Source organism: Electrophorus electricus, chromosome 16 (genome assembly GCF_041902795.1).
Source record: "Electrophorus electricus isolate QZ-2024a chromosome 16, ASM4190279v1, whole genome shotgun sequence".
In the NCBI taxonomy this organism is placed as follows: domain Eukaryota; kingdom Metazoa; phylum Chordata; class Actinopteri; order Gymnotiformes; family Gymnotidae; genus Electrophorus; species Electrophorus electricus.
In genome coordinates this window covers 16,606,189-16,626,641 of record NC_137512.1, presented here as the reverse complement: position 1 = coordinate 16,626,641, position 20,453 = coordinate 16,606,189, and the positions used below count along the sequence as shown (strand labels likewise).

General features: G+C 40.3%; 1 protein-coding gene across 4 annotated transcripts; it reads right to left on the bottom strand.

The window, feature by feature from the left end:
• Positions 1 to 465: 465 nt before the first annotated feature.
• slc43a1a (solute carrier family 43 member 1a) lies at positions 466 to 19,446 on the bottom strand. 4 transcript variants are annotated; one of them, XM_026999317.3, is made up of 15 exons: positions 19,367 to 19,446; positions 16,733 to 16,887; positions 16,154 to 16,337; positions 15,765 to 15,820; positions 15,171 to 15,247; positions 13,098 to 13,190; positions 12,499 to 12,635; positions 11,204 to 11,325; positions 10,278 to 10,424; positions 10,126 to 10,161; positions 9,762 to 9,879; positions 9,528 to 9,660; positions 3,981 to 4,054; positions 2,095 to 2,218; positions 466 to 1,754 (listed from the first exon to the last, which is right to left on the bottom strand). In XM_026999317.3, exons 2-15 carry the CDS (start codon positions 16,884 to 16,886, stop codon positions 1,551 to 1,553), a joined length of 1,659 nt encoding a protein of 552 aa, XP_026855118.2. In that variant the 5' UTR covers position 16,887; positions 19,367 to 19,446; the 3' UTR covers positions 466 to 1,550. The 4 variants fall into 4 exon arrangements, with proteins under 4 accessions (XP_026855118.2, XP_026855115.2, XP_026855117.2 ...); XM_026999314.3 differs by having other exon boundaries at positions 19,170 to 19,442; XM_026999316.3 differs by having other exon boundaries at positions 12,505 to 12,635; positions 19,170 to 19,441.
• Positions 19,447 to 20,453: the final 1,007 nt, after the last annotated feature.

The following is a 20,453-nucleotide window of genomic DNA, read 5'->3' as shown; positions in this document are numbered from 1 at the left end:
GCAGCTTGTGTAGAACTGCAATTGTGTTTGGAAAATCAGTGTGAACCTCTTCAAACTGTAAGGGTTTTGAATGTATGGGATAATCCTACCAAATGATGGCTGCTACAATGTGAATTTTCTTTTTTTTTTTACTAGAAATTAAATGTTATGCCATAACACAAATATACTTTGCTTGCACAAATTTCAAACAAAAGCCTTAAAGCACAAGGACTGTGCTTTTAATTGCCAAGATAAGCAACTTAATGTGAAACATAATGGCTGTACTCTTAGTGATATAAAAACATCTAAAAACTCCCATTTCACCACGCTCGACTTAACCAACTATTTTCTAGCCTCTGGTAGCACAAAAATGTTAATGACTAATTAAATGAACACACTAATACAAAGCAAACTGTGACTGGTACTTTTTCCTGTACTTTCTGTGGTGCACGTTGTGCTGACAGACACGGAGACATTACACACTGGGCATTTTCAGCTCATTTATTTGGGACATTCCATCATATTCCACATTTCCCAAATGGCTTTATAAGAGACATGGCTTTTCAACACAGGTTAGAATTGCTTTGGTTGTACAGATCAGTCTGTGAGCTTCTATGAACATCCCATGATTCAAAAGCAATCAACCCCACACAAAAGACAACATAGAAATTTGGCTCCAAACACTTAACATGACATGACATATCAGCAGTGGTTGAGTCATACTGTATCTTTTAACAACCAGGGGCTGATAATCACCCAAATCTTTTTAAGCGAGCAAGCAATAAGTAAATATAATGAGTAAATACTGACATTGCCTTTCATACAGCAGCAGTAGCAGAGAGCTCACACAGTTGAGTAACAAAATATTACAATAATAGTATGCATAGAGTAGAAACAAATGTTCCCTTTCAATGGCTAGGCAATGTACAAAAATGAAATACACACAAAAAAAAGCTGCTCAAGGTTTCTGCCCATTACTGTTAAAATTATATGCATATTTTTTACATGCTTTTAAAAGTGTCTTTGGTCTTTCTTGAAATAATTGTGTTGTCCTCATCATTTTTAGGAAACAACCAAAAGGTTTATAACACGGTGTTTGTCTATATTGACTCTTTGGTGAATTGAAACAGGACACAGACAAACCAACTGACCCATAGGTCAGTCTGACAGGGATCACAATCAGCTGAGGTAGCTTGTCCAAACAGTCCAGTGAAGCCTCCTTGATGTGTGACTTGTGTGAATATCAGGGGACTGGGAATATGAGTTTCATTCAATAGTAATCAAACCACAGAATAAATACAAGTTTTTTAAAAAGCAAATATCAGAATTACATAATTCAAACCCTATCCAAAAGATGACAACAAAAAGCAAAACAGATTAATCTTCAGTTTGTATATTTTTAAGTCCTTGTATGAAATCTCATTGCTTTAATGAAATGACACCAAAAAGTGAAGCTATTAAAATGTGCATAAAACTCACTGAAAACATGCCAGCTAACATCTGGATTGCCATATTTGGTGCTGACTTTGCAGTTTTTGTAAAAAAGGGTACAAAAAGATCCTTCATAGGCTCTAGGCATTCTCTGGGACATGAACATTGTTAATGTGATTAATGCCATTGGGTTCCGATTGGTTGACAGCTTGACTCTTCAAGGTAGCCTGTCCAGTTTCCTTGTCTAGTTTTGCTTTCTCTTGCACAAGGTGTCTGCGATGATAAAAAAGGTATCCTGGCAACAGGAAGCCAGCCAATGAGAAGATCAGTAGTCCCATATTGATCTGATTGGAGGACAAAACAAATTTGTTATGCATTAGTTATAAACACATTAATAGACAACCCAGATATGAGCAATATAGCCTGAAAGTCTAAAAAGTCTAAATAAAAGAAATATATAGTTGAATAATCATACATCTAACATCCATCTAGTATCCTTGAATACCAAGCTGCCAAAACATTTTGCTTGTATTACCACATTGTTATATTTAAACTTCAGATCCCTAACTTCATATTGTAATGTAATAGAGCTGTTATACTGTCCAGTCTGAAAATAAACAGTGTATAACAGCATATAAAGTCTTGTAAATTGGATGTGAAATTGTCTGCTTGCATGTGCCTTACCCAGTAGGGATCACCATTCAGAGGTCCCAACATTGCAATAAACAGGGGCTGCTGAAGCAAGGCAAATATGGCACTGATAAGAGACTGCAGCCCCGTCAGAGTACCAAAGTGGTTAGAGGGGTAACTGTGTGAGAAACAGAGACAGAAAATGAATCATCTGAAATAAAATCACCTATCTGAATGTCTCTTGCAACACAAAGTTTTGATGACAAATTGACATGAAATATATGAAACAAGCTGTATGTCAGTGAAAAGTAAGAAGGTCTCATCAAAAGCTAGCTATGCCTAGAAGGTTATGAATACAAGAAGTACTTATAAAAACAGAAATATGACTACCAAGTTAACTTATCATCTTAAAAGATACATGGTCATGGGCAAAAGTTGAGACTAGCACAAATTTTGGTTTTCACAAAGTTTGCTGCTTCAGTTATGGTGGCTATTTGCATTAACTCTAGATTTTGAAGAGAATAGTCATTCCTTGCCATAACGAACTAATCACAAAAATTACTGCATTCCAGTCACTGCATTTCAGCCTGGCCACAAAATGGCCTGCTAACAATTTCAGTGATCTTGTTAGCTCAAGAGAAAGTGTTAAAGAGGATAAGGCAGCTGATATCACTCTGTCATGCTGATTAGAAGAGCAGACTGGTTGATTTAAAGAGGGTGGTTGTGCTTGAAGTTTTCTTCTGTCAACCATGATTACCTCCAAGGAAACGTGCAGTCATCATTGCATTGCATCAAAAGGGCTTCACAGGCAAGGATATTGCTACTTGTAAGATGGCACCTAAATCAACCATTTATCAAGAACTTCAAGGAGAGAGGATCAATTGCAGTAAAGAAGGCTTCAGGGCTTACAAGAAAGACAAGCAAGTGACGGGGCCATCTCCTAAAGAAGATGCAGCTACGGGATCAGATCACTATCAGTGCAGAGCTTGCTGAGGAATGTCAGAAGGCATGTTTGAGTGCATCTGCATGCACAGTGAGGCGAAGGCTTTTGGAGGATGGCTTGGTGTCAAGAAGGGCAGCAAAAAGCCACTTCTCTCAAAGAAAAACATCAAGGACAGACTGACATTCTTGAAGTAAGGGGATTAGAATGCAGAGGAATGGGGTAAAGTTGTTTTTTTTTCTCCGATGAAACCCCCTTCAGACTGTTTGGGTTATCTGGACAAATGACTGTCCGGAAAAGAAAAGGCGAGCGCTACCATGAGTCCTGTGTCATGCCAACAGTGAGGCATCCTGAGACCATTCGTGTGTGGGGTTGCTTCTCATCCAAGGGAGTGGGTTTGCTCAAAATTTTGCCCAAGAACACTGCCATGAATAAGGAATGGTATCAAAACATCCTCCAAGAACAACTTCTCCCAACAATCCAGGAGCAATCTGATGATGAACAATGCTTTTTCCTACAAGACAGAACACAATGCCACAAGGAAAAAGTGATAACCAAGGGGCTCTGAACCAAACATTGAAATTTTGGGTCCATGGCCAGGAAACTCCCCAGATCTCAATCCCATTGAGAAACTGTGGTCAAGCCTCAAAAAGAGGGTGGACAAACTCCAAGCACTGATTAGGCAAGAAGGGGTTGCCATTAGTCATGAATTTGCCCAGAAACTGATGTACAGCATTCCAAGGCAAATTGCAGAAGTCTTAAAAATGAAGGGTCAACACTGTAAATATTAAGTCTTTACTTAAACTGGATGTATTTGTCAATAAAAGGTTTATAAAAAGCCTTATGAAATGGTTATAATTTGTACTTTACTATAGCATAAAAATATCTGACAAAAGGAGCTAAAATTTAAAAAAAAGGGGCAGTAAACTTTGTGAAAGCTAAAATGTGCATCAGTCTCAAAACATTTGACCAAGACTGTAGACTGTGTGTGTACACTTACACTGCAGCATACAGTCCTCCACAGCAAGAGTGGATGAATCCTCTGACCATGGTGTGCAAGATGAATGACAAAATCTAGACCCAAAACACAAAATGTATAGTCTATATTAAATATAGTACAGTGTCCAGCTGTATTGCAACTTTGGGAAGAAAACAAGAAGATTAATACATATAATATAAAAGTTCAAAACATGAAGCTTCATACATTCTATTATACAATGCAAACATGATTATTTTAGTCTGCTAAAATTGTACATGTTGGAGCAAATGTCTGTTGAAATACTATGGCTTTCAAAATGTCATGTCACTGCAATAGTACTGAATATCATTTATTATTTACAATGGTAACTTTTGCTGGTGATCAAAGGAAAAAATAAAGCTTGCAAATTCTGCATGCACAGTATGTTTCAGTTTGGGTTAAGGGTCCAAGAACATATTTACATTAATCCTTGGATTCTGGTGAATTCCACTAGACACCTTTTATTCATTACTGCTATAGTGAATTTACTGTTCATTTACTGATGACATGCATTATATGGAAAAGCTACTTTTGCCAACTAGTCAACCTGATCTGCATGAAATTGGTGTCAATATTCGCAAAAGGTCAAAAACATTTTGACATTTGCAAATAATAGGACTGTCATAAGCCATCAGCAGTCAAAGGTCCAACAGCTATAGTTTCTGGTACAATTTCCATGAAATTTTTTCACCACTTGGCCAGGATCATTTTGGAAAGTAGATGTATTACAATAAAAATAGCAAAGAAAAAAACATACCTGTGTATTCTTATCTCTACAGCAAACAGGTTTTGGGCAGTAGGACACTAGCATTGCTGCCACTCCAGCAGTCAGCTCACCAATCAGCACTCGGTAGCAGAAATGCTAGGCATCCTATTGCCGAAAACCTGTTTGCTGTAGGAAAAAAAAAGGACTCGATGGTCTATACTGTTGACATGCAGTTTTCGATGCAACTGCAGGGGTGATCAAGTTAAATTTTTGCATAAATGTTTCTGTGGGCATACACTGTTTAAAGTGAAGATAGATTACAAGTTATCCCTCTGATGAAACTTTGATCTCGTCACAGTGGGCTTACTCTCAGCCCAAACCTACTCAAAGCAACCAGGTCCCCTCTGGCGGCATGATGCTCAGCAACAAAGCCATAAAATGGCCTAGCTGATGGCTCATCATGCTGGCCTGGCTTTCTGAACCTTCCCCCTCTTCCTACGTGTCAAAGCCACAGATTAGAATACAAGAACCTCTTGCCATAAATTCCTTCAAACTCAAACCCTTACCAGGATGACCAACTTTTCTCATCTCACAGAAAATGTTCACAGATGTTTCACTTTCCCACAGACTCACAAAGTACTACTTTACTATTTTCCTAAGGGCAGTAGTAGCTCAGTGGTTAAGGTACTTGACTATTAATCAGAAAGCTGCCAGTTGAAGCACCACCATTGCCAGGTTGCCACTGTTGGGTCCTTAAGCAAGTCCCTTAATTGTTCAAGTTGTGTTCAGTCAGAATTGTAAATCGCTTTGGATAAACGTGTCAGCTAAATTCCATAAATGAAATGTAAATGTACTACTACTTTACTATGATGTCAAATCAGCTAGTAATATATGGCTATTTTAATATAATCTAATTGTGATGTTTGCTTCTATTATTTGATGTGTCCCATTTTTCCATTCTTTTCATAACTTATTTCTTATTAATTTGCATTCATCCTGATCAATTCACCTGAAGGTTGCTTACCTCATGTTTATTGTAAACACATTGTTAACCACTCCTAATTGTGTTAACTAGAACTCCAAGAATCAATTAGACAAAATGTACTGAAGTCAGTAGTTTGCAACTCAAGAAAAGTGGAAATTAAACTGACAATTGCTTCACTCATCCTAGGGTTTTATAGTGTGTTTACAACCTTTATTCTAAGACCATGAGGTAGAAATCGGTAGAAAATGTATGGATTTTCTTTGTTTAATTGATGAATGGATCTTACTAGAATGTTTTACAGGAATTCCTTTCCCCCCACCATGAAAACAAAGGCTACTGAATATACATGAACCAGGGCACCCCCCCCACATATACCTGGAAAGTTCAACCAACTACTCAGTCTGGCCACATCAGCAAAAAAAGGAATGCTTTATCTAATGTTCACAAATCTTAATACACTTGTCCTTGCGTTCTTGTTGAATCCGTCTACAGACTAGTGCCTTTGGCCTCATTTGCATAATCATAACCTTCATCCTTGCAATCACTTTCATTGCTGCTTGTACTTATATTTGAAATGTTCCAGTTATTAGGGTGCTGGCTAGTGATTAAAGTAGAGAAATGTACTATTAAACCTAGTAATTGAATCAGAAGTGTGCAGGTAGGTGAACGCACCCTGATGCATGATTAGCCTACAGAATAAACATTATCTACCATTATTGACTGATCTAAATGATATTGATACCAAGGCCATTAATTTATGGTGTCGACAGAGGTCACATACTAACCACTAGCATGTGGTTTTGGACACTGATACAGTTGATGTATAGAGGGGGTATGCACCGACGTCACTTTTCCATCAGAATATGCCCCCTTAGTCAGACTGACCAGCAAAATATTCTGAAACATGGCTTTGTTTTTTAGGGGAAATCGGTGAAATCAGGAAATAAAAAATTGACTATGTGCTTTTTATTGATAGCAACATCAGTGCCACTGTCAAGGGCTCTTTTTCAAACTACTGCTGTAGCTCAGAACTGAAAGTGACCAAATGGATAATTGTTAGCAAATACTCTCATCTCACATATATTGTCAATCAAGACCATACTTTTTACCCACCAATATTAACTGCCATTAAATCAGCACTGTGACATATGGAGCCTAAACTGTTCCAAACCATTTATATAAGGTATGCAAACATAATACAGGGCAAACTAATATTGACAGGCCAATTAATTTCCTGCTCTGAAATATACACCAGTCCTTTCCTACAGAAAAAAAACCCCCAAAAAACCTGACGTTCAGTCCTAGGACCAGTTTAATATTGTAATCTAGATCATATAACTAGGGATTGTTACACTACAACCGTTTTTTCCCCTCAAAATGATTACAAATATTACTCAGTTGCTCTCTCTGTCATTGAGAGTTATGGTTAAATAAGGTACTTTTCGATTAAGAGCGCATGCCATCATGTGTTTTATTACGCTACCTTTGCACTGGCACTGCACTTAAACGGCCTAAATGGACAAATTTCTACATCCATGTACCTCCACTTGGTCCTCGACATCCAGTGCTTTGATTCAGTGGGACAACAGTCAAGAAAATTAACACAATCAATATTCAGGAAGTGTTTCTGCATATATTTTCCAGCACAATGAATAGAAACCAAAAAGAAGTGTGTGGCATTGCACATCTGCTCCACACTACACTGACTCACCTGGACGAAGGGAGGGGAAATTATGTTAAAATGCTATTTGTCGACTGCAGTTCAGCATTTAACACCGTCATCCCCTCCCTACTCACTACTAAGTTGGGGGATCTAGGAGTGCATACATCCCTGTGCGACTGGATCTCCAACTTCCTAACAGACAGGCCACAATCAGTACGGGTGGGCAACTGCGCCTCATCCACCCTCACCCTCAGCACTGGAGCTCCTCAGGGTGTGTCCTAAGCCCCCTGCTCAACTCACTGTACACCTACGACTGCACAGCCACTTCCAGCTCCACCATCATTGTCAAGTTTGCTGACGACACCATTGTCATGGGTCTGATCTCGGACAACGACGAGAGGGCCTACCTGGAGGAGATTAAACACCTGGAAAACTGGTGCCAGGAAAATCTCCTCCTAAACGTCAGTAAGACAAAGGAGCTGATCGTGGATTGCAGCAAGAAGCAGGAGCGACACTACCAACCTGTGAGGATCAGTGGAACCACGGTGGAGAGAGTAGATAGTTTCAGGTACCTTGGTGTTCACATCTCGCAGGACCTGTCCTGGTCCCGCCATACCAACTCCCTGGCAAAGAAGGCTCGTCAGCGTCTTTACCACCTCAGACGCCTAAGAGACTTCAGACTGCCCTCCAAAGTACTACGGAACTTCTACACCTGCACTATCGAGAGCATCCTCACGGGGAACATCACAGTCTGGTTTGGGAATAGCACCAAGCAGGACAGACAAGCACTCCAAAGGGTAGTGCGTTCAAGCAGAGCGCATCACTCACACGGAACTTCCTGACCTGCAGACCATCTACTACAAGCGGTGCCAGACCAAGGCCAGGAGAATTGTGAAGGACCCCACCCATCCCAACAATAGACTCTTCTCTCTGTTGAGGTCAGGGAGGCGCTTTCACTCCCTGAAGACCAAGACAGAGAGGCTGAAGAGGAGCTTCTTCCCACAGGCCATTCGGGCCCTGAATCAGGGAAACTGATAAACTGTGGGGACCACCACCACCATGTAACATAACTGTATATCTGAATATATATATATATTTATATTCAATTACCTTGTTACACAACAACTGTAGATATGTTATTATACAAAATGGATCTGTACATTCTGTAGATTGTGTACATATATACACAACCATATACATTGTACATTGTGTATATAATCATAATATACATATATTGTACATACATTGTTAATATATTTTGTATTTCACATATAGAGAACATCTATATTTCTCCATGCACCCCTGTTTTCTTTTCCTCAGTTTGGACAGAGCACTCTCCACCATTTCACTGTGAGTTATACTGTGTATGACTATGTATGTGACGAATAAACCAAACTTGAAACTTAACAACAACAACAACAACAACAAAAAAATCAAGCCAAACAAGCCAAGAAGGAATTTATAGACCAATTATAATGAACAGGCCAACAAACCAAAATTTAAAATGCAAAGTCCTAAATTATACATTTGCAATAACAAATGTAGGGTGATTGAAAAGGCTAGGGGTCCACAAAAATTAATGTCGTCTATTCAGGGTCACGCAAAAGGTTTGGGAACCCTGATCTAGGTACCAACTGACACCAGGGTATTTATGATTAACATAGTGAATATTTTGGCTAGATCACACTTGCACAGAGTGTGGAGATTTTCTGGTCACAGGAACACCCTGTTCTGTGTTTAGCCGAAGGGCTCAGTAATGAACAAATGAGCTGCAATAAATTCAGTTGGTTTCACTAGCAACAATCCCACACCCACAAATGCATTCTGCATGTCAAAAAATGCAAATAGAAGATCTCATAGGGTGTGACCGAGTTACAGGTGATGCAGAGCAGTATGATGTAATGACTGGGGATTTAGATATCTCTCTCATTAACAAATATTAGAAGGACAAGAGAACACATTAGGCCAGGTATTGAACCCGACAATAAAAGCTCTGTGTTGGACCACATATTGATACTGCCTACTGACTTTTTATCTCCATGATCTGACAACTCCTAAGTGAAATATTAACACATTCCTACTCTGGCCCAGGTTTGAGGCAAGTGCTGACTGGGTCAACGATCTAGCACAGCAACTGCCGCTGGCTTACATACGGCTCCAGGGAGCTATACTTACCTGCAGTGGCAGGTTGTCAATGAGCGAGGTGACACCAAACAGGAAGAGCAGCAGGTTAGTGAGGCTGAAGGCTTTCAAAGCGTTCGTCAATTTCTGGATGTTTCGGTCACGCTTGGGCTTGAGGGGAGTGCCACTGTTGGACAAGATGAATGGAAGAATTCACATAGCTGAGAATAAATAGCAATTTATGAGTTTATAAAGAACAAAAAAAAAAAGTGTGCTGATGTGCCCCACCAATGGTCAGTCTTTTCCTCACACTCCTTCATCTTCCAGTCCATGATGTAGCCAATCAGAGGGCAGGTGAGCAGGCACAGGAGCTGCAGTGTGCCAAAGATGGAGGAGTAGAAGCCCACTGCAAAAGCACCATGCACAGAGCCACATCAGCATACACAAAAACTGCATGGTTCATTGTGTATAATCTTGTTCTGGTGGGTTGAAATGGGATGAATATGCACTATATCTGATTTAAGACAAAAAGGTGTCACTGTCTGTATACTTTTCTAGCTCATTCAGCTGGGTACATGGTATGCTCTGAGAATCAGGCATAGTTTAAAGAATTCCCTCTTTAACAAATTTGAATGTGTTACACACATCTCACCTTTCTCCTCAGCCTTTTTCAGAATTTCCTCAGGTACTGCAAAATTGAAAAGAAACAATTAAATGGACCATGACAATAGAAACCAGATAACATTTTTCAGCTGTATGTGTGTACACTCGTGTGCGCTTGTGGCTGCACGTGCGGACACTTACAATGAGGATCATCATGTGTGATAATGAACTCAAGCATTTTGTTCATGGCTCCCATGAAGAACATGATGCGCAGTTGAGTCATTCCCATGGTAATCAGACTCCACAGGAAGATCGGGGAGAAGACTGAGCGCCGAAATGGAATGGAGGCTGAGGAGGAGGAAGGGCAAGGAGGGCAGCAGTCACATTCAAAGCTCAAAGCCTGGGTCATGATGCTGTGATGGTGGTCCTCATCACAACAAACTCACAGGACATTGACAGAAGATCACAGCTTTATAAGCTCTGGGAACAGGTCTTGCATGTTAACATCCAGTCCCCATTGGGAATGCCATTTAATAAAAATAACAGCAATTTATTTTAACAGTGTTCATTGGGATGTCAACACTTATTTGACTCCTAAGAGAGGCTGTAACATGTAAGCCCAAAGGAACTTAAAATGAAAATGTACCGAATAATGTTTGGAATTCAGATATTAAAAATCTGGTTTAGAGGACTAGGTCAGGCTTTTTTTGTCCCCAATGAGGAAGTTATGTCACCGTCTCAGTTGCTTAAGAACTTCATTAGATGTGTATGAACTCTGTGGCTCTGTGACCTACATTGGTCTGCTGCTTTTCTGCAAGCATCTTTCAGAACATTAGACAGACCGGACGACCCTCGCCAAAGTCTACTCTAACCACAACTGTAGTAGCTATTCCCTTGGCAGACGATTTTATGCCGAGCAACTTGCACCTGAGACTAAGTGTAATACAAGCACACCCGAGATGCAGGAGTCGATTGCAGACTCTAGCAAGAAGCACAACTACTCCTTGTTGTTTCTTTCTCTGTCTGGTAGAGGCAGACCACAATCTAGTCAGGTGGGATCAAAGTCTTTGAGTAAAAGCAAGTTGTGTTTTAGTGTGAGTGGGATTGGGCTGATGTGGGCGACTCACGTGGGGCAGCTGGGCCTGTACCCGTCAGCGGCTCAGTCACTTGGTATGGTTTCTCTTCTAGCTTCTCCCCTGATGAGGTAAGCGTGGGATTTTGAGGGGCCTGACCTGAACACACTCTCCTTCTGGAAGGCCAAGAACGAAAGTAAGAGACACAGATAACGAGAGAAATGATAGCTATGTAAACACCTTTCTTTATGACCATGACTGTTTTAAACAGTAAACATATTGGCATAACAAAGCTTATTAATGAAGCATTTGTGGACTGGGCATTGTTCTTGAATCTAAACTTCAGTCCTGTAATTACTGGGGTAGCTTTCTCTCACAGAATGTGAATATTCAAATCATAATCTTCCAGATCCAGTTATTAGATTGTCCACCCTCCCTTTATTTAGAGGTGATGGCTAAATGGTCAATCAGCTTCATTAACACAAGTTCCATGCATAAAATTGCAACCCTTTCTGCATGTGATCCATCATCATTGCTTGGATTCCAAAATACAGCTCAGCAGTCCTCAATATGCAGCTACAGTTGACAAAACAAAAATGGGATGTATGATGCAGGCTAGCTGTTGGCCAGGCATACCTTTTAAAGTTCGTCTTTGCTCTTTGGCCAGGATTTATAGATATCATTGCTAAACCTCGCTGAATTATTATGGGATTTCCACTGAAGGGTAGCCCTGAAAACGGCTTTTACTTAGATACCTCACATATAGTTAGCATTAGAAGTTAGCAGGTGAAGGTAGCATGTACATGGACAGTGACATTTTACTAATAATACCATAGCCCCTTCACAATGCTGAGAAGGGCCAAGGCCAGCCCCATAGTGAAAACCATACAATCCATTGGTCAGATTTCTTGTCACTTTGCTAATAGACTTGCATTACAGAACCCTTCAATATATCACATGAAGGGGTATGTAGGTATGTACACGGCAAGATTACATTTTGTTCATTAAAAATTCAGCATTTCAAAAATACATTTTTTAAAAAAGGTTTTTGGGTTTTTTTTTATATATAAACATAAATGATATCTGGATCTACTGCTATTTCACTCAAAGGCAACCTCAGAATCCCCACTGGTTCCAAGCACCAAAAAGGAGCAGGAAATAGCACTGATACTCATGCTCAAAATCCTACCTGGGCAGATTGCAGAATTAATTAACCTCACCTTATCCTCAACCCTCCCCTATAACAGGTCCTTTTTTTTTTTAAATGTTTAAAAAAAGGCCCTTTTGTTCCTAGTGGCAACCTTGACTATGGCTGTGCCTTGGAAATGAACTTAATAAAAAGGATTTACACTGACATCTCCATCTCTTCTGGTGTGGGGAAGGGCTCAACCGGCCAGTTCAGAAAACAGTTGATGAAGACCAGGACAGCGAGGACTGCCCAGACCCACATTATCACAGTGAATGACACCCCAGCACCATATATCAACTAGAGAGAGAGAGAGAAAACACGAGACAGATAAAGACACAGATATAGAGGGATAAGATGGATCGCATTTCTGTGGTTGACAATTATACAGGTACACCCATTTGTCTGAGGTTTTGCATGACAGCCAACATGATCCTCCCCCACTGCCTCAAAGCACTGAATGACCTCATTTAACTTCCATGATCACCTAAAAATCTTTCAAAGTAAATAAATATATTTGTTTGCAAAGACTGTTTAAGTGATCATGTTTTCCCTTATTTTTTTTATTTTGCGGTTTTGTTAAATAAAAACTTTTACAGTTTAAATATTATTAAGGAAATACATTTATAAAAGCTGATATAATTGTGCGCAGTGTTCTTAAATAAGTGTTGCTTCTTAATGCAAATATAGAGTGCAAATAATGACTCCTTATATATTCTTATACTGATGCCGATATAAGATTGATGTCACATGACCTCATACCTTAACTCCAGGGAAGGTGACAGCAGATGACGCATATGAGCCGATCATCAGTGACATCACTGTGGAACTGAGACTTCCAAACATATTTGGTAACTACAACAGAGGGGACAGCCACGGCATTAACACTACTGAATGCATGCAGGACTGAATAACTTTGGCCCTAGTCCAAACAAATGATTGCACAAAAACATCCAATCACAATTTTTCTGACCAATATTCTGAGTGCAGTTGCAATTAAAATGTATTAATTTAACTCCAGCTGCATATTGATGAGCCATACGGTACCAAATCTACCAAGCATAACCTCAAAGTTAGATGAGGCAGTTACCACTAATGTTCATTTAAAAATATCACACTATAGAACTACTATAATTGTCAAATAACAGTGTACAAGACTTGAAATAAAAATTTAAATATCTTGTATTTCTTGTTGGAATGTTGAGATTATTGTTAATCTATAATTAAAATTACATCCAAAAGTTGGCAAGTTACACTTTAAAAAAAAAAAAATCTCAATTCTGTTCGGAAATCAATTAGTCATTCTGCCCTAACCTAGTCAGTGCTGTTAGGTTTCTCCTTGACATTCCACAGTGTAAACTGTAAAGTTTCACTCTGGCACCGTTTTGCTTTTACTACAGATATTCCAGGAGTTCGCCAAGACCACACATAGGAGTGTCACATAACGACAAGGTGAGAGGTTAGTGCCAAGTAGGTGTGAATGGGTTTGTCCTGCTTTCTGAGGCTACAGCCAGCCACACACACACACACACACACACACACACACTTCCTTCCATCATTTACGCAAACGCATTACTGAAGGAATATAACAGTAAGTACATTTAAATCAGTATAGCCATGGTATCTTCTGACAGTTGTCAGTATGACGTATAGGCTAAACAAACCTGCCAATAAAATAGAAAGTAATCACACACCCTCAGGATTCTTAAAACAATCCCATGTGTGGCTTAACGAATACAAGCCAGGAGTGCATAACAAGTGCTAGAGGAAATGTCTGATTCTATTCATAAAGGGTTCTGCTAATTAGCTAATCATTCAACTTCTCTATGGCATACACTAAACAGCATTCTCCTCACCCACATGCAATCACCCTACAAGATTCACAAGGACATCTTTTTTCCAGTCCCGGCCCAACATTTAAAACATTCCCCTTCGGCTCCAGGTTAGGTATGGTATTAGTCACAAGGCAAAAACAATGCCGTTACACTTTATTTACTGCAGAGCTGTGTGTGTGCGCGCGCGTGCATGCGTGGGAGAGAGACATAAAAAGGCAGAGACAGAAGGTGTCTAAGGTCATAACCTTCAACAACAAAACAGCATGGTGCAATTCTCTCCATACTGGCACAAACCCACATACACAGAGAGAGATAGTGAGAATGAGTGAGAGGTAGAGGGTGAGGGGGAGAGAGGAGGAAGAGAATTGTGTGTTACATTCACCTTCTTAGAAAGGCAGGACACTGTCACTGGACGCAAAGGGCTAATTGTGTTCAGCACGGTGCCTGGGCGCGTGCTTTTCCACTGATCACAATGGAATGTGTGAGGGTTTATAGATGGTGGGAGTGTGTGCCTGCCTGCCAGCAACTGGAGTGTGTATGTGTGCGTGCACATACATAAACTGTCAGCTAATAAATATATCCTCTCATGCCAAATGATCTCAGACATCACACACTTTGTAAATAAAAACATGTCAGATAAAAGGCATCTCTTTTTATGCCAGTCAGGAATACGTAAAGTTCATTACCATAAATAACATTTGGGTATAAGGTGCCTAATGTGTACATGATAGCAAGAAACCAGGGGTGTGTCCTCTTGTGTGTTTTAGTTAAAGGAGTGTGGGTGGCAGTTTGCTGAGAAGGTGTGTACCAAGGTCTGGCTTTGATTGGTTTCCTTTGCAGGTCATCTGCGCCCATCCCAACTCACAAAGACGTGTGCATGCACACACACGTACCTGACTAAACGCACATGGAAATATGCAGAGGACCCCACAACAAAACAAATCTGACATGCCCCCTGTGGTATTCTCCCTAGCCAGCCCCTTCCCTTCCTGGGACTTACCATGAGAGACGTGAAGGTCAGACAGATTCCACCGAAACCGTTGAGTGACAGAGCAAGAAATATAAGGGCAGAGAGGACTGGAAAGAGGAGCAGGGGAATGAGGGTAGGGGAGAGGGCAAAGAAAATACAGTCAGGCACCATTTAACATAAAAGGTTCTTGCAAATAAAGGGGTTGGGGGCCTTTATGCTTGGTTCATTAGGTTGTGTTTCACAGTTAAATAGCAAGTACACAATCACTACCCACTTGACTAGGGAACGTTCTCCTTCCATGCACAGGTTAGAGGTCTGATGAGAAAGTCTCTTGCTAAGAAAGCTTAGCAAGTCTAAATTATATTCTTTTCCCAAGCAACTATTAAACATCTACCAAATCAAGTAGCCAGTACAAGGAAAACATTCCTACTTATGGGGTGCTGAGTGTACACGTGTAATGACTTATGGCTACATAGCAGGGTGATGTTAACAAACCATGTTAATAAGGTTAAGAAATCCGATGCCTTGGGTGTAAATGACAGATCTGTGACTTAGAATGTACAACATCCACTGCTGTATTTAATGCTTTTATGCACTATACTCCTCATGGGTATAAGATCTCACCTTTAGGCTGATATGCTGACACAGATATAACTGCACAGGAGAATGCAAAACACGCACTGAGAGAGAGAGAGAGAGAGAGAGAGAGAGATTGTGGGTTAAAGATGAGTCCAAAGGGCCTAAATTGCAATTCTGTCTTTCACAAGTAAAGTTTCACTCTGGCATTTTAATTGTAAAATTAATGATTTTATAAGCCTAATCTAAAATCAGTTATGCTACATGTTTTATGTATGTCAATACACATCCAACTGGTTTAGCCTTACCGACAACACATTCACAGCACGATATCCACCAGGCTCAAAGACACATGCAGATCCCCATTCATTCATAGAAGGGTTTTGCGGCACTGGTTTCTCCTCACTGTGTGTGCACGTGTCTCTGTGTGTGTGTACCTCCCCAACAGGCGCAGGGGTCTGGGACCATATCGATCCATGAGGATGCCAAGTGGTAGAGTGGCAGCACTGAGTAAGAAGGAGCCAATGGTGAAGCCCAGGTTCAGCATCTCATCCTGGGCCACACAGCTCTGCCAGCCCTCTGTATCATCAGAACTAGCATTAGCCACCTCCAACTCATTCTCTACAATGGGAAGCGAGAAGGAAGATAGAGGCAGGCAGTGACTGAGGGACAAAGAAGAGATGGTGGGACACAAAATACAGGAGAGCGGAAAGAGTGAAGTGCTCAGTTCATAGTTTATTAATGTCTCTGGACAACTGAACAACTCAGGTTGCTCAGAGCCCCTAGGTCATGTTTCAGGGTTTTCCAGCTGTGAATGGCCTGTCTGGCTGTGTTAGTTTTGTAGTGTCTGGTTATGCAACCTCCTAATTGGCTGGACCATGCTTCCAGGAATATTTTAAACCCTTTCATTTCGCCAAGGTTTTTATTCTTCGTTTTATTTTTACCTGTAGCACAGCACGTGATATTGGCACCATGTTAACCAGTTTCTGCGGTCACGGGATTCTGGGGGAATATACCTGTGCAGAGGTGCGAGTAGAAGCCTTCCTTCTTTAGCATGATAAGCAGAGACCCCCAGCCAAGCAGCACAGCCGAAAACCCAAGGTTCTCCACCACAGCCGTGCAGGCCATCCACCACCGCCTTCGAAACGCCACAGAGACCGGCGGGGCCATCCTTCGATCAGACATGACACGGGACAGCGCCAGACATAAAACAGACATAAATCATTTAAGAATGTGTCATTAGCCATGCACAACAGCATAAAAAAAAAAATAAAAAATAAAAAAAAAGATTTCAATTGCTGAATGTCATCATTTCAAAATGGATTTGTACACGCCCCACTCACATTTGGCACACCCGTATGTCCTTGTAAGTGAGAATCCAAGTAATTGGGGAATGGTTTACATAAGAGTGAACATAAGACCATTTTATTTCACCATGTAATTTTATTTGCCGAACCTTACAAATCATTTTGAGGACGACACGCCTGAAAACACACCTCCTGCTCCTGTTAAAAGCGCCTGTGTTTCTGCTCCAGACAGCTGTGTCAGAAGAAGGGCATGTCTAAATACCCAAGAGAAGCACATTACATGTCCTGCAGTACTGGACTCCTACTATCGTTCATCGAAGACATAAATCCAGACCAACATTTCTTAGTCTGTGCTACATTTGCAACACTGCACCATTCAGTTTACGGAGAATAATAGCGCGGAGAATTCTCAGAAACCTCATCCGAAAGAACTCTTCACAAAACAAGACAAGACTCTTTTTTCTTCTCTACCTTACAATTTCATTTTTCCAAATATTTTGTAAAGTGACCTTGAGTGATAGAGAGGTGCCATTTTAAAAGGACAAAGCAATAAAATAACTTAACTACTGCCACCATGTCTCTGCTCTGTGTCTTAGCTGTTCTAGTTGGACATGACAGTTTAGTGAGGTCATTCCAAAACTTCTGGCTAGTTGTTATGGAAACAAAAGCACAGAAAGCGGCAGATCAGAAGACTACAAAAAAAATGTCTTCACTTGAACTAAAGTAAGGTGACAAGGAGAATGTGGAGGTAATCCAGTCAGTGTTGGGACACATTTGTGTTTAACGTGATTAGATGCAGTTCACTGGACTGCTTTGCCCTCAGCTGTCTGGCTTATGAAGGGATTTCTATTGTAATTTACACCATTAGCATACTCACTGTTGTGCCCCAGGACACCCCCCCCCCCCACTGGTACCCCTTAAGCACTAGGCAATAGAGGGCATCTTAAACCCAAAACAAAACATGTCTAACACTTTTTTTAATCTCAGTTCCAGTGTAATGTGTAAAACATGAGAGCATTCCAAAGTTTAGTGGATAAAACTTTGTATCTAGCCTCAGCAGGACTGTATGGCAATTAGGAATCTGGATGTATAGCAGGTAAAGGGTGTGCATGAGTGCAACATTTATGCATTTGTAAAATGTATGCGCAATCTGTCAACGGTTTTTTAACCGTACTGAACACAAACACTTCCACGTGCTACTAACATCTGTAAGCAAGTCTCACTGCCTTGTGATAATAAATCAATGCGTGGATACACTTGTGAGCAAAGGAACTCTCAAGCCGTTTCTACTGACAGAGCACTAGCTACACACCTTTCCTATTACTTTCAGGGTAGTTACTGAATAATTCACAGTCGTAACAGAATAGTGTGCTGTTAGAATGAAGTAACTGAATAATAAGACGGGACTATAAAGACTTCAGAGGTAAAACATGCTCTGTCTGATCACAGATGAGTGTGTCAGCATCCAGCTGTTTAAAGCCAAATGGTTGTGACCTCGCAGTCAGCTCCGGATACCGCAAGAACAAAAAGATACACCACCCCCCAACCTTGGGGAGCAACTTTTTTCGACGAGTTAGGAGACCAGACACTCATACACGTGGTGGGTCGCTTTCTCTAACAGAGATGCCAGGCGAATTATTTTCAGAAAAAAAGCTAGCTAGAATACAGCTGCCTTAAACTTTATTTCTCACAAACGCAACCAAATTATTTTATACCGGCAAACTTCACTTCTGTCTTAGGTAGTCACGTTAGCTCATTCAAATGCCTCCACGTTTAAGTAGCTGCGTGAACAATTACTACGACGATAGAACTTCCAAGTTAAAACTCAGATGATGAACTTAAGTTATCCATTTGGCAAAAAAAAATAAAAATTAAGAGGTTCTGATGTGGTAAAACTCGGCTGATGAAATGGGTGATAGCTAATTTAGTATTTTTCCTAGCTAGTTAACCTAGCCAACAACTTACAGCGCATGTTGGAAGCTTATAAGTGCCACGTGTGTGCTAATGGACCTATAGGTTACTTTGGCTAGTCAACACAGCATCTGTTTAACTGGATAACGCTAGCTAGCCGAGTTTTACTTTTCTAATGTTCGCGCCATTGTTTCACACTTCGTAGCTATGTTTTATAATAAAGACAATAACTTACATCATTGCGTCTTCCCAGTTGTCAGTAGCGCCTATCGTTGCTGAATTCCCGCTTTTATTTTTTTCTAATTAGTGAATAAACTTTGACAATATAATTTTATCCCAGGCGACGCTCAATGTTCGATGTTGCACCCCGCCAAAACAACTTAAAATACATCTCAGGTCGGCGTGGTGGACAGTTTTACTTTTTAGGCCTACCTGATTGCTATTCTCTCACTCCTCCCAAATTCTGACTTACTCGAGTAGTACCAGTCAACTACAAGTCGAAAACTCGGAGCTCTACTTGCGGGCAATGGGATATGCAAATGAGCAGTTTATGACTATAGGGCAAATATTGCCGGAAAAAATAAAACAATCAAATCGATAAGACAGTTGCTTTGCATACATTTTATATAGGATAAATAGCTATTAAACTTGTGACTGAACCTCGTGGTCCCTTAGCTCAGAGATGTACTTAGGAAATAGGCCTATAATCAAGTTTCTATCGGGTCCTGTACGTAGCCCTACAAACACTCACTTTATCGCAAGTAATTGATAAAAACAAAGGTTGAACTGGCCGCCAAAATACGGTTAACTTACCGGTAATTATATAACAAGGAGAGAATAGACTCCTTACTGCATATAGGAAAGACGAAATTCAGACGATACAAAAGGAGATTATAAAATAGTCATTTCAAATAAGTAGTCCATGAAAAGATCAGTACCCACTGTATTAGTCAGTTTAATATGACATTTAGGAAAGATGTTTGTGTTAATATAGCATAACAACTTGAAAGGATTGGTCTTGTTACAACAAACAAAAGGACAGGTGTGAGTGTGCTGACATATGTTCTTGTCCCTTAGGTCAGAATGTGATAGCTACACGAGTGCTTTCACATCTGAACATGTCGAAAATGTGGAACACATTACTCTGAAATTTCATAAATTGATTAATTTTAAAAGCTTGGTGAACATGTATATTAGGAACATGATCTGTTCTCGGTAACCCTCACAGTCACAATACATTTCATTATAGAAAGAAAATACCCAAAACGCTTCATATCAGCATTAATGTGAATAGTAGGCTATCGACATGACCCAACATATTTTAAATCCTTTTTATCCATTTTGTTGCAACCTGCTGCCCAAATAGAGCACTCTCATACGTTGTCATCTGCTGGCTAAATGGAGAACTGCAACTGGAAATATATAGGTGCTTTGACGTCTATGGTGTACGACTTGTCTTGTAGAATTTTCACTGACGTAGATGGAGAACATCTACATCTGTGAAAATATCAGTGTGCAT